We start from the raw sequence: 14,366 nt of genomic DNA on the forward strand, positions 1-14,366 counted from the left end.
ATCAATGTTAAGAATCATTGTTGTAGCTTGACTTGCAAGTGTTCCAACTTCCTTCATGTGCCATTATTATACTCTAATTAGTAGAAAGTAGCTTGGTTCATTAATTTAATCATGAGGTATGAGGTGGAACAATAGAATAAGATATTTAATTTGATTGTAAAAGGTATTTTCATATAAAAAGCAAAGATGTCAATTGTTAGATTAGGAACAGGATTTTGGAAAATAGGCTATGCTAAAATAATTTCTTTTCAGCAAAAGGCAACAAACCATTGTGAATAATTTCCCTTTATGGGGTGAACAGATCCTTTTACATTTTTAAGTGATCAAATTAATTTGAGCTTTCTTAACAGAACCTATGCATGGGACTTATTTGAAGATTTTTTTTGTGAATGTTGATTAATGGTAGGACTTGGATTTCTGGCAGAAATCCATCACTAAATCCTCAATAAAAGATCAGCCATGTCACTTCAAATTCTACTGTAAATTGCAGCCTATAAAATGGCATAACATATAAAGCAAACTCATTTTTGGAGACAAAATTACATCTTTAGCCGTGTACATAATGTATAAGTCAACTGTTCATTTTTCAACTCTATGTGTATGCTTACATAATATTTGCATTACGAATTGTCTGCAATTTTCAGTTTAGAAATACAAGTTTAGGCTTATACTTGCCATACAACTAAGTGCAAGGGGTGTCGTGTCATGTTACCAAGAGATGAGCAGGATTTTAAGACAGGCAAGTTACCCATAGCATTCAATGAAGAGAAATAGATCCTCCTGTCACAAGACTGGCAGGTCACATTTTATACTTGTGAAATAAATCAACCCCCATTTTTGGAAGCATTTTTTGAAGCTACAAAGTCCAATTTACATACTGTCATCTATGATAATGGAACACAGGTCTTGAGAGTACTCATTTTAATTTTGTTAACGATGTAATAATGTTCCTCTTCGAAAATTAGGAAACAGTACTGTCTGAAAACAAGATTCTTTTCTACACACACTGTCACAATTGATGCCTTTCCTCATTTATCTCCAAGAAACGTACATGGCCTTTGAAACAGATGTTTAAAAAGAATTGAAGTAACCAGTTTTGTGGCCCAGCACATTGTTACCTGCATAGGTCATGGAAACGGGTCATTTTTCTACTATGAAAATATATTTTCTAATATATTTCAGTATTTTTACTGGTTTTCCAGAAAATGAATGCCTGAATAAGCTCTATCTTTCACTTTTCTCTTTCTTTCTATATCTCTCTCTCTCTTTCTCTCACTCACCCTGTTTCTTTCACTTATTTCCAAATCCGGCTTTTTTATTTCGCTTGGCAGTACAGAGAAATTTTCTTTAGGATCCAGATACATGAGCTAAAATGTTTATGATATACACCAAATGGCAATTTTGGGGAATGTGGAGATCAGTGTTCTAAACAACCTTCATTTTCTCAAGTGACTAAATGAGTCCATTTCTTTTGAGTAGAATTTTATCACTATTACAATCAGCTAGAATTTCTGCCTAATATGAATATTGGATGACTTATTGTGTGTTATACATTTTGCATGTCACAATGCAATTTCAATGACACCCAGTTGCATTCTAACTGCAACTAATATGTACAACTTCTTCATATTTTGTTTTAAAATGTATAAGATCTCAGACTGTCCTCTGGACTGACTTTACCAAGCATAAAGTACCCAACAGTTAACGGTGCTTTGCATTTCCCCAATTTGAGAGTCATGCTAACTTCATTCTGCCAACTGGCAGTGCAGTAAAAGCAGTGAATGGTCTTAAACAGTACCTGCATATTACAACAGCCACAAGCGTTACAATAGATATGTTGCTTGCAGCCAAGGATCAGTTCCAACTCTATCAGTATGCCGTGGTATGTGACTGATCTCAGTTTTCTTTGCTGGACTGTCTCTTGAGATGCAGTGTAGGCATCAGGCTCTACAAGCAGTCAATCACATTAAAGGATTATCACAGTGCCCCCCCACCTCCCCGCCCCTCAACACAACAGAAAGCTAAAGGCAATAAAATAAAATCACTTCAAGAAAGATTCACAGAGAAGAAATTAAGGATTGGAGAAAACACATAGGGCGAAGGTAAAAGCTAAGAGAATTCTGGAAAAAATGTTCTTTTTTTAAGTGAGAAGAACATAGCTTTAAAAAGTCAACATTCTCACTACTGTCAGTGATTTGCTAGATCTGGTAGAGTCCACAATGTAGCCTGTGTCAAAACCTTGAGTGTCTGACTACAACTTTAGGATTTCCAGGCTAATTTGCACAAGACTCAGATCCTGAACGTGTGATGTTTTGAAAGAGTATTGATGACGAATACTGATAATACAACATCAAATGTCCACCCCTGCTCTTGAGAAATCCAGACCCTTGGATCCACAAAATCAAACTGCCATTTCCAAATCCTCCTTGAATTCGTCAATAATAAACTGTTATACTTTGTTTCCATTCTGGGCTTTATTTTCATAATCATAGCTTTCAATAATGCATTTTAACTGAATTGTTTAGAAATGACTTTTGTGCAGTATTTACCACTGAGCATTATTGTCTGTTTAAATAAAGTCTGTTCATTTACTTCAATTTTGAGTTATAAAGTCACTCATATTTTTTTACTTTGGCTTTTTAATTTTCTGTACTTTTGTTTTTGTTTGTAATTTCTTGTGATTAAAGGCATTTCTACACTTTTTTGTTGCATGCAAGGCCTTTTGTTTCTTTTATGGATCACAATGTAAGCAAACGCATCCATCCTACTCTACATCTGGAACCACGCTATCCACCGAGTTAGAGTGTGGCAAACTAATCCGGGAGGAGAGGCGGTTGCGACCACAGTCCTCCATTCACACTGTTTAGACAAAGCAGTGAAAGGTTTGTGCATATTATACTTACAGTCAGCAACAGGCAATCATAACTTTGTCCTTCAAGGTGAAAAACAAAAGTTTCACGGTAAACAAAGCAGTTGCAATAAAGAGCTTGGAAATTATACTCTTACAGGACTTACTTTAGCATCCAAATGAATTTCTTTAAGGTAGCTTGATTCAATTAATATCCTTAGACATCATAACATCACAGCTTTAGTTTCAAGATGGGCTTAATATGAATTGTGATGCTTCCATTTTAACAAGAGTAGTCTACTTAATAAATTTCACCTACGTTATTCTTATTTTGCAAACAATTGGACAGCAGAACGTGAACAGCAGTAATCATAGATTCATAGTGCATAGCAGATATTTGGCCATTTGGTCCGTTGTCTCATAACCATTTAAAGCACGGAAGCACATCATTTGGTTTGCCAAGTCCATGTTGGTTCTCTGTAAAGCAATCCAGAAGCCCCATTCCCTGTTCTATACCTACATCTTTATTACTCAACAGCCCATCCACTTCCTTATTAAATTTTCCTCTTCTACCACCCTCATGGTCAGCAACTCAGATCATTAGTGCAGTGATGCAAAATAGATTTTCTCGCATCTCTTGTCCAAAACCTTAAATCTATGCTCCCTACTCCTTGTAAAATGCCTAATACAGGTATCCATAGGTTCTAATAACCCCCTTTGTGAAAACATTTCTACTTAAATTTCCTTTACTTTTCCCAATAACCTAATGCCTATGCCCCTTTGTTATTGTTAACCAGTAGAAATCTTTCACAATTTGTCTTCTCAAAACATCTCAAAATAATGAAAACCTCCATTAGACCTTCCGTCAACCTTCAGTGCTCTTAGAAAATCCAGACTTTGTTAATAACTGTTACTGAGTGTTCTTGGTATAATCCCAATCAACATCTCTGTATCCCTCTCAAGATCTACTTTTATTCCCTCAGTGGAGTATGCAGAACTGATGCCTAAACTGTGCCTGGTACAATTTAGTTTTACTTTCTTCTTTCCAAATTCAGCAGCCTTAAATATAAAATTCAGAATGCTGTTTTGCTCCTTTATGATTTTTTTCTTGTCCCTACTTTAAAGATCCATGAATTATTTCTAGATCTCTCTGTACTTCCACCCCAGTAAAATATTCAGCATAGAGGATATATTTCCTTTATGGTGATATTACATTGAAACAAAACATGTGCCTATTATAAACTGGCTAGTAATTCAGCTGTTTCTCTCCCACCATGTATGAAGAATATGACTTGCTACAAACCTTGGGAACTTCCTTAGTATTCTCCCAGACACTGGAATTTTAGGTGGTAGTCAACAGAAGCCCCAAATAGTATCTGGCTGCAATTTTATGAGTCCCATTCCTGGGAACATGGTGGAAAGTGGGGAGAAATGGGACTATAATATTGGATAAGATGATATTTTACAAGTAGAGATGGGCACTTTGATACCTGTGAGGCTGTCCAGTGAACCCAAGGGAAAAGGATTCCTTCTAATTGGACATCCTGTGGCCTATGGAGGTCCCAGCGCAGCAATAACTGCTGTTCCCACCCTTATGATTAATCCCAGTACCTTACCCCTCCTCTCTCACCAGGACCTGCTTGTTGTGCTCCAGAGATCACCCATCCCAGGTTAGCTGGACACTAGGAATCCTCCAGCATGTTTGGTTTGGGGACTTCTGCTGTTGAGCCAATAGGCAGGGAAGCAGAGATCATGAAAGCAGGAAACTAAGCATCTGAAAATTGTAAAATGGAGTCATGTTTACCAGGGCTAGCAGAGGCAGAGCTACGACATTCATGAAGTTTCTGCTCATTTCCACTATACTTCCAGATGTTGATCAGTTAAACCCTTGATGAAATGTTTGTCAGTTTGTCAGTTTAACCCAAGTGCAATAACTAACTGCATGTCCGACTTATCGAGTGAATGCCCCTCTGATTTTAGTCCCTTCCAGATCTGAAATTGTCTTCCTTTATGCTTTTTATGATGTTACTCCTTTTCAATAATATTTTCATTCAATGCAACCCCAACATCAGGTAAACCTGATGGGAGTTTGAACTGATCGTATAAGGATATACAAACTTCAGGCAATATTATCTGTTGGTCTCCAGTTGTTATCATAATTCTCTTATCTTTATCCTGGATAACGACAAATATACACAGAAGGAACTTTCACTAACTACTGCCCTTCAACAACACTGTGTATCATTTCCTTTGATTCTCAGAGTTGACTTGAGCTGCTTATAATCTGTCCTTATCCACTTTGTTCAATTTGTTATCTGTCACGTTTACATGAATGTCAGTGTGAGACGTGAGAATCTCTGTGCAACAGAATGACAACTTTCATTATATTAAGCAAAGCATATAAAGAATTGACCAAATTTAGACTGACAATTATTCATTATGCTAATGTTTTTAAGTACCAGAACAACATAAGCATGATATTACAAGCAAGAAGACTTCGCTCATAAAGTAATCATATTTGGAATAAGGATAACTCATTAAAACTGATCAAAACTGATCAAAACAGAAGTTGCTGAAAAAGCTCGGCAGGTCTGGCAGCATCTGTGCAGAAAATAATCAGAGTTAACATTTCGGGTCCGGAGACCCTTCCCCAGAACTGATGGTAGCTAGGAAAATATTGGTTATTATGTAGAAAATAGGGAGGGGGTGGGGTAGGGAGTAAATGATAGAATAAAGGATAGAACCTGAAGAGAGACAACAGCAGTGGGATAGATAAAGGAGTTAATAAATGTCTGGCTAGGAGGGTGAATAGTTGTCAATGGGGACTCTTAGTGACTAACAATAGGTAGTGTGTAATGTCAGGCTATGAGATAACAAGGACTGGTGTGTGGGGTAGGGGACTAGGACATGGGAGAGCTGAGGCACTTAAATTATTGAACTTGATATGGAGTCCGGAGGGGCCCCAAGCAGAAAATGAGGTGTTGTTCTTCTAGCTTGCGTTGAGCATCGCTGGAACACTTCAGCAAGCCAGAAACAGAGATGTTGGCCAAGGAGCAGGGTGGTGTGTTAAAGTGGCAGGCAACAGGTAGCTCAGGGTCTTTTTTGCGAGTAGAACGTAGATGTTCCGTGAAACAGTCACCTAGTCTATGCTTCGTTTCCCCAGTGTAGAGGAGACCACATTGTGAGCAGCGAATGCAGTAGACTAGATTCTGGAAAGTACAGGTGAAGTGTTGCTTCACCTGGAAGGTATGTTTGGGCCCTTGGATACTGGGGAGGGAGGAGGTAAATGGGCAGGTGTTGCACCTTCGCCGGTTACAGGGAATGGTGCCGTGGGGCAGTGGGGGGTGTTGGGAGTGAAGGAAGTGTGGACCAGGGTGTCCTGAAGGGACCGTGGAAGGCAGACAAGGGAGGGGAATATGTGTCTGGTGGTGGTATCGCGCTGGAGGTGGTGGCAATGGTGGCTGATGATCTTCTGGATGTGGATGCTGGTGGGATGGTATGTGAGGATAAGGGGAACCCTATCGCTGTTGCGGGAGGAAAGAGAAGGGGTGAGGGCAGAGGTGCGGGAGATAGGTCAGACCCAGTTGAGGGCCCTGTTGAAAATGTGTCATTAAAACTGAAAATGTGTGTGTCAAGGCGTAACTTGATAATTCTGGAAAAAGGAGATAAGAGGCTGTTCGTAAAAAATATTAAATTATAACCTTTTATTTTATTTCAAGTAACACCACAGACCGGATTTAGTAGATGCAAAAAGATAGTAATCACCTGTCGTTCAACGTTTTCAGCATCTCAGACTTGACTGAAATTTTATATCATTTGATTTCAGATCAAAATACTCGCTGAAACAGTAATGCAAGAAAGGATAAGAAATATCATCAAATCCAATAAAACTTCAAATAACTTCAGTCCATCAACAGCATACAATAATATCATTTTATCCTTGGTTTATCACAATCACTCTAATAGGGAAAATTGAGAATACAGTAGAATAAACTATATTTGGAGTGGAACATTGATGCTCAATTATCTTTGAGTTCATGTTCCTAATCCCTTAATTCTCAAATGCTAAAATGATTCACTAACCTGATCTGATGGTCTTTCCTTGGGTAAAATGATGTTTCAAATCTAACTATATGACAAGACAGCAGAGCTGATCTGTTCAAATTTAGATTACACCCACTTCAACTGCTCAAACTCATCAGAATGGACAACTTCATTAAACCCAGTAAGACAATTAAAGCAAACTTTAGTTCTCCTCATTGGCCAAGGACAGAGTGACACTGAAGATATGCATCAATTATCAATGGGAGACACTCTATACCATGGTTCCAAGACAGCAGGATGCTTAGTAAACATTTTCAAAATATTAGGCTTTTACTCTGTACAGGCAAGGGAACAAAAACCCAGGACTCCTTGGATAAGAAGAGAGATAAAGAATAAAATGCAGCACGGTGGCTCAGTGGTTAGCACTGCTGCCTCACAGTGCCAGGGACCCGGGTTCAATTCCACCCTCGTGCGACTGTCTGTGTGGAGTTTGCATATTCTCTCCATGTCTGCGTTGGTTTCCTCTGGGTACTCCAGTTTCCTCCTACAGTCCAAAGATGTGCAGGTTAGGTGGATTGGCCATGCTAAATTGCCTGTAGTGTTCAGGGATATGTAGCTTAGGTGGTTTATAGGGGGATGGGTCTGGGTGGGATGCTCCAAGGGTCGGTGTGGACTTGTTGGGCCGAAGGGCCTGTTTCTACATTGTAGGGATTCTATGATCTTCTATGAAACAAAAGAACAAGTTGCACTTCAGATGAATTCTTCAAGTGAGAACCAAGCCATATACTTAAGAGGTCAAGTAAAGAGAAAAATAAAACTGGCAAAAAGGGAATTTGAGAATAGAATGGCAGTCAACATAAAAGGGAACTCAGAAATCTTCTGCTAATGTATTAATAGTAAACAGGTGTAAAAGATGGATTGGGGTCAATTGGGAAAAAGAAGTTTACATATGCTTAGAGGCTAGGCTGTTCAATGAGTAATTTGTATGAATGTTTACTGAGAAAGGCGATGAAATATCATTAGAAGCGGAAATGGTAGAATAATAAATGGGATGAACGTTGATAGCAAAAACATACCAGAAAGGCAGGCTATGCTTAGAACAAATAAGTTGTCTGGTCCATATGGGTTTGCATTCCAGGTTATTAAAGAAAACGGGAGCGTTGACAGCAGAAGAACTTGCCTCAGTCTTCCAATCATCCCTAGATATGCGAAGGTGCCAGAGAATTGGAGAGTGAGAAATATGTCACCATTAATGGAGGAAGCATACAAGAATATTCCTTCTAACGACAGCCAGTCAGTTTAAGATCAGTGATAGTTAACCAAAGTCTCTCCAAGTGACTAAGGAGAACCAGTGCGGATTTGTAAAAGACAAATTGTGTTTGCTTAGTCTAATTGAATATTCTGATGATATGTTGGAGAAGATTGATTAAGGGAATTGAGAGGATGTACTTGATATAAATTTTAGAAAGCACTTTACAAGAACCACATAAAAGGCTGATTACCAAAGTTAAAGCCCCTGGAATACAGGAGTCAGTGTCATCTTGGATAAAAGCTTGGCTAAAGGATGTTAATATTGCTGTCAGCTCAGGACGAGATCCATCAAATTCCTAAAGTTCAAAATGCTCATTTATCATCACTCAGATGATACTTCCCCAACTGAGATGAGATTCACTGCTTCATTCTCCTCCCATTTTGACTCCAATCCCTTTCTCTTTCAGTAAGGAAATTACATGTATTTTTTCTCTAATCATCTAGCAAATCTAAGTCAGCTATTGAGAATAGCTGCCGGAGAACCATAATAAGACTTGTATCATTTCTTTCACACACCAGGATAATTTAAGCCTGCCATTTTTTTTCTTGTAACGTCATTTCGATACCATCCATCCCTTTGTTACCTTGTTCAGCAAAGAATATTACATTCTAATTCTAATTCCACCTGACAAAGACCACATCCGACTTTGTTGTAGTTAAAAACAAAACAACGTTTCTTCGCAACATTCCTATTCTCATTCATTAATGTCACCGGGAAGTCCTAGAAAGATTATATTTGTGTCCCAACTGATATTTGACTCCTAATGCAGATAAAAATTGTGTTAACCATTATCCTGACTTTTTGTACCACATCCTCTGCTTTAGATTCGTTTGTTGTTCTTCTGATAGAAGGAATCTGCACGTACAACCCTGCATGTTATGTACCCGACTGCTTCACTATCAATTCATTATTTTTAGTTCTTGCTCTGAGCAAATGCAGCAGCCAATTTCCATCAGCAAGAGTCCAACAATTGAAATAATTCAGCTATTAATCAGTTCCAAGGTTGCAGAATATTAGCCATAACTGCAGAATATTGTCATGTTCCTATTCAAAAACTGATATAGCATCCTGAAATTGCAAGGGATGCCGTCAACTTAACATGTGCAAGTTTGCTGATCCCATTCTGACAGTGCAAGTGAGTGGGTTTTGAATTAGTTAAAATCTCGCCCAATATTTCTGACACTCCTTCCGTGCTGAGCTGGAGTATCAGCCTATTCAACAGTCAATCCCTAGAGCAGAGACAGTAGGAACTGCAGATGCTGGAGAATCTGAGATAACAAGGTGTAGAGCTGGATGAACACAGCAGGCCAAGCAGCATCATAGGAGCAGGAAGGCTGACGTTTTGGGCCTAGACCCTTCATCAGAAATCATTTCTAATGTAATCCCTAGAGCAGTGTCTTTTTTTTACTCACAGCCTTCTGCTTCAGAAACAAATGTGCCAGACATATTATTGCATTATTACCAACCATAACTTATAAACAGACTACTAATTTGTTTTTCAGAGATTCAAGTTCCAAACCTTTCCACCAAAAGGCCTATTTTGATAGCTAACAGTTTCTTATTGGGTATTGGCTTTTCTTCTCAGAGAAACATTGTAAGAAATGCACAGATACTATACCTTCTCTACATTGTGCAATCTTACAGTCTTATCGTTCAGTCACAATAACCTGTAGCTGTAATAATGTGATCTGTAGTAAAACATTCACTATATTCCACTGATCTGAAGTCAGGTTTTCAAAATGGTTTCCTATTATACAACACATACTTCCTCATACATTTCCATATCTCATTGAGGTTAATGAAAAATAAGCTGCTAACTTTAATGTGTCCTGATAAATAAGAGCCCTGTCGCAAGCACTGTCTGGTTTTTACAGTTAGTTATGTGGTAGGACATGAATAAAATTAACCAAAGATTCTGAAATCTCCTCTAATTGGTTTGGCATCTTAACTACAGAAATATATTGGCACAAGTGGATGAAATCCGTTTTGGTCAGGTCAATTCATCATTTAGAAGAAATACCAAATGCCTCATCACTTCGTCTCATCCAAACTGACAGAAGTTAAATATTGCTGGCATTTCAATTTGCAATCTGCAATTATAATTACTGTTCAAGTTCTCTGCAGTTATAGTTCTGGTGAAATGTCATTTCCCTTTTCTACAAATATACTCACAAAGTCACTTGACTCTGTTTTATACACCTGATTGAACAGTCTGATCATGTGACCCAGCCACATCTAAGTGCAGGTTATCGATCCTTTGTGATTTAGTTTGCCAAATTTATCACATTCACCCTCAAAGACATTCATCGTCTCATATCTATATGAATATTGTAATTATTCTACAGTGCCAAAGTAGTCATGGGCCACCCTTTATTCTTAGCTGTGTCATTGCTGTTTGGATATGCCTCCTTCTCTGAGTTTATAGAAGCAATTTAATTATAAACATTACAAAGCCTGCGTGGAAATGATGAAACAGTTTTGGTACCAATGATAAGTAGGTAATGGTTTTAAGTAATTGGAGATCCTTAACTTTTTCAGTAAATAATAGTATAGTTGAACAAAAAATATGTTCTCAAAGTGCTTGTTCATAGCATGATTGTAATTTCTATTTTTAATACAATTTAAAGTCACTGTTTGGACAAATCCAGTATACCATAATGTCATATTCTCAACCATACAAAAAAATCCAAGTTCTCTTCTTTACTGACATTCACACTTGGGTTTTCTGACGGCAGGGTGGTTGTGGTAGTGGGGCTTGGGGAAAGGTTGTACAGTATGTGTAGGATGGGAGACAGTAAGGACTGCACATGCTGGATGCTAGAGTCATTAAATGTGGAGCTGGAAAAGCACAGCAGGTCAGAGGAATGAGTTTAGTTGGGGAAACCAGTTAAGGAAGACTACTTACTGTAATGGTCAAAAGTGTCAGCATTGATTTGGAGATCAAAATTTTGGCAAAGGTCTGTAGTTTGGGTTGTGGCTGAGGTTGTTGACTTGCTCATCGAGCTGGCTTGTTCTTGTTCAGACATTTCGTCACCGTGCTAGGTGGAGCCTCATGCTAGGGCCCTAACACACTGGCCACACTGCCATACATCAAGAACATATCGGAACTGACAACAAGATTCCTAAGACCACGAGGAATCATGGTGGCCCACAAACCCACAGCCACTCTACGACAAACACTTACAAGGATTAAAGACCCCATTCCCACAACATGCAGAACCAATGTGGTTTACAAAATACCATGCAACAACCATGCCACAAACATTACATCCGACAGACAGGAAGCAAACTAGCCATCAGAATACACGAATATCAACTAGCAGCAAAACAGCACAATGAACTCTCCTTAATATTGGTACATTCAGACAACGAGGCCATCAGTTTAACTGGGACAAAGTAACCACTGTAGCCCAAGCCAAACATAAACATGCACAGGAATTTCTAGAGGCATGGTTCTCCACCCATAATGCAATCAACAATCATAAGAATTGGACCCCATATACAAACCCATACAGGTCAAAACCCGAAATGATACTACTCACCATAACGGATCAAACAGTATAAATTTCAAGTGGAGTAGAATAACATCGCTTCTTTGGAGGCTCCACTGATGATGTCAACTAGCACGATGATGAAATGTCTGAACGAGAACAAGCCAGCTCGATGAGCAAGTCAACAACCTTGATTTGGAGATGTTTATCTGCTGGGCCAGCTTACTGTTCCAGAGGGAGAGTTCACAATGGGTGGCCAACCAGTACTATCAAGAACACTAGGTAATAGTTTAATGTCAAAAATGAACATTGCTCTACGTTACTCCATCTGAAAAAAAAAGGCTTGCAGAGAACTGATCTTTGTATTTTTTACCTCATTCCTACATTATCTTCTTTTTCTTGATTCTGGACTACTTCTTCATTTACCTCTGGACTGTTTCCTTATGAAAGATTACTTTAGCCTATCCTGTGGCACTGGCTCAGTAAAGTGGGACAGGGGCCCAAACTAATGTTCCCACCAAGGTGCACACATGTGGCCATGCAGTAGCCTAGAGTGTGACTTGCAAGCCTGTGCCTGATCATACAACAAAATCTAAACGGCCACTTATTGAAAAAAACCTTTAAAGTGCATAGCAACAACATTTTACAGGGAACGTTGGGTCGCACACACCTTCTATAGATACAAGAATCTCCTAGAACGGTATCCCACCATTCAGAAACTAGAACTCTTGTCTATTCTTGACACAGTTGTCTGGGGTAAGACTCAAACCCATAATCTTCTGACTGAGAATGTGAATGCTAACACAGGGCTATGTCTCATTCCACTAACAGTGTCAATTATAAATAATACAAAATAATAACAGAATACATGACTACTGGTTGATCTTCTGTGTAGTGCATATGGGAAGTTATAACCAAGGGATTTTCTGCAGTGCAAGATTGAAGAATGGTGCCATCCCTGGTGTAAGGTCTCATTATGATCTGACAACTTTACATAGGTAGTTTCCATTCTAGTTATAGATAAGAAAATTTGTAATGAATGACTTGATAGGAAGTGTGCGCAGACATGAGACTTGTAACATATAACAAAGTGATGCCCAGTACAAAGTATTTGCTCTTGCTCTTACTTCCTAGTGCTTTGCATTCAGCACAGTGATCGAGGAGCTTCGTGTTTCACTTAGGTGTCACAAAAAATTGAACAAAAATTCCAGAACCAGAAGAAAATATGGGTTGTCAAGCATCCTCATGTGTCATCAAAGGCGAATTATACGAAAAGAGACAATAACATGAAGCTGGCAACTATACTCTCGGCAGATGACACTATTTGATGTTATCTGCAATTATACTGTTTACCTCATGGACAATATTATGGATTATTGGACTTGTTGACAGAAAACAAAATGTTGTGATTGAGAAACTCTTTATACTGACTTTTTTTCTAAGTTATCAAATGAAGAAAATGTGAAAGATGTTGCGATCAATCATTTTTTCTTTTGCAGAAGTTGCAATTGATATCATTATGTAAAGAGACACTGTAACTGAGAGCTTAGAATCTTGCAAGTATCTCTGAGTGCTAGCTGTTGTAAGACATTTTTTCTTGCTGCTTTAATGTTTAATGAAATTAGTTTATTCAAATATAAATAGGTAAACATAATCAAGGTTACATTCTTCTCTTTATTAATCACTGTCACCCAATACAGCTACTACAGATTGTCGATTAAAGAACAAGGTTTAATATAAGATTTAAACATTCTAAGTTATACAATTTTCTGCTGAGCTCACTGTGTGTTCAACTCCCACAAAATTTTTGTAATACAAATCATTTCTCTCCATTATGTTGTTTACTAAGTGCAACCTCCTTTATTTTCACCCAAAGTAAAGTGATCTGGAAGTTCACTGACTTGTCCCTCCACCCACAGATGGCTCTGATGCAAAACTTTATTTCGTAAAAAAGTAGGCTCTTTGGATTTTATTGTGGGAACTTGGAAACAATATACAAAAACTGTAAATTTGTTCAGCTACTCTACTTAGTGAATGTTTAAGTTTAGATGCATAAGAGTGCAGAGGGATTAAAAATGGTCAATTTTGAGTTTTGTTGTTTCTGCAATTTAAGCCTTGATTTATTCTGTTTTTACTTGTTTCCTGAATAAAAACAAATCATGATGACTATTCATGAATCTAGTTGTACTTTCTCAATATGTTCAGACTTTTTAATAAATGAACACTTCAGATGATAGAACAGTGCAACATAGGAGGTTATTTGTTGAACAATGACCAGTGCTGGGAATAACAAAACATTTAGAGTTTTGGACCTTGGTATTAGTTGGTGAACGGTGGGCGCCAAATGGGCCCTCCATTGCAATTTACCAATAGTGGAAAGATAGGAAATCACGCAGCTCCTACAAGATCAGACCAGATTGATGGGGAAACAGAGAGCAGCTAGGCGGAACCATCACTGGAGGGCTACAAGCACTGGCTTGTAGTATGCTGCAGTACTTTTTCGAACCTGGATAAACAGGGCTAATTTTCCTGGCCTTTCCCTCTCTACACCCACACCTGTGAAAGAAACTTCACCTTTGTGAGGAAGGTGCTCACTGTCTGGTAGAAATCACTGAATTGCAAACAACTTCTGATAATTGACAGAAAGGACCCCAACTTTTCCTCTGCCCAC

The 14,366-nt window shown here is 38.4% G+C and overlaps 1 protein-coding gene across 1 annotated transcript in view; it reads left to right on the plus strand.

Moving 5' to 3' along the window:
- The window catches only part of LOC109933409 (glutamate receptor ionotropic, kainate 1), a 289,847-nt gene extending 276,862 nt beyond the window's left edge, over positions 1-12,985 (plus strand). Inside the window, exon 17 of the mRNA XM_048602822.1 lies at positions 12,830-12,985. Within this exon, the coding sequence (XP_048458779.1) occupies positions 12,830-12,985 (156 nt within the window). The remainder of the gene's footprint in view (positions 1-12,829) is intronic.
- The last annotated feature ends 1,381 nt before the right edge of the window (positions 12,986-14,366 follow it).

Source organism: Rhincodon typus, chromosome 11, assembly GCF_021869965.1.
Source record: "Rhincodon typus isolate 14 chromosome 11, sRhiTyp1.1, whole genome shotgun sequence".
NCBI classification, from domain to species: domain Eukaryota; kingdom Metazoa; phylum Chordata; class Chondrichthyes; order Orectolobiformes; family Rhincodontidae; genus Rhincodon; species Rhincodon typus.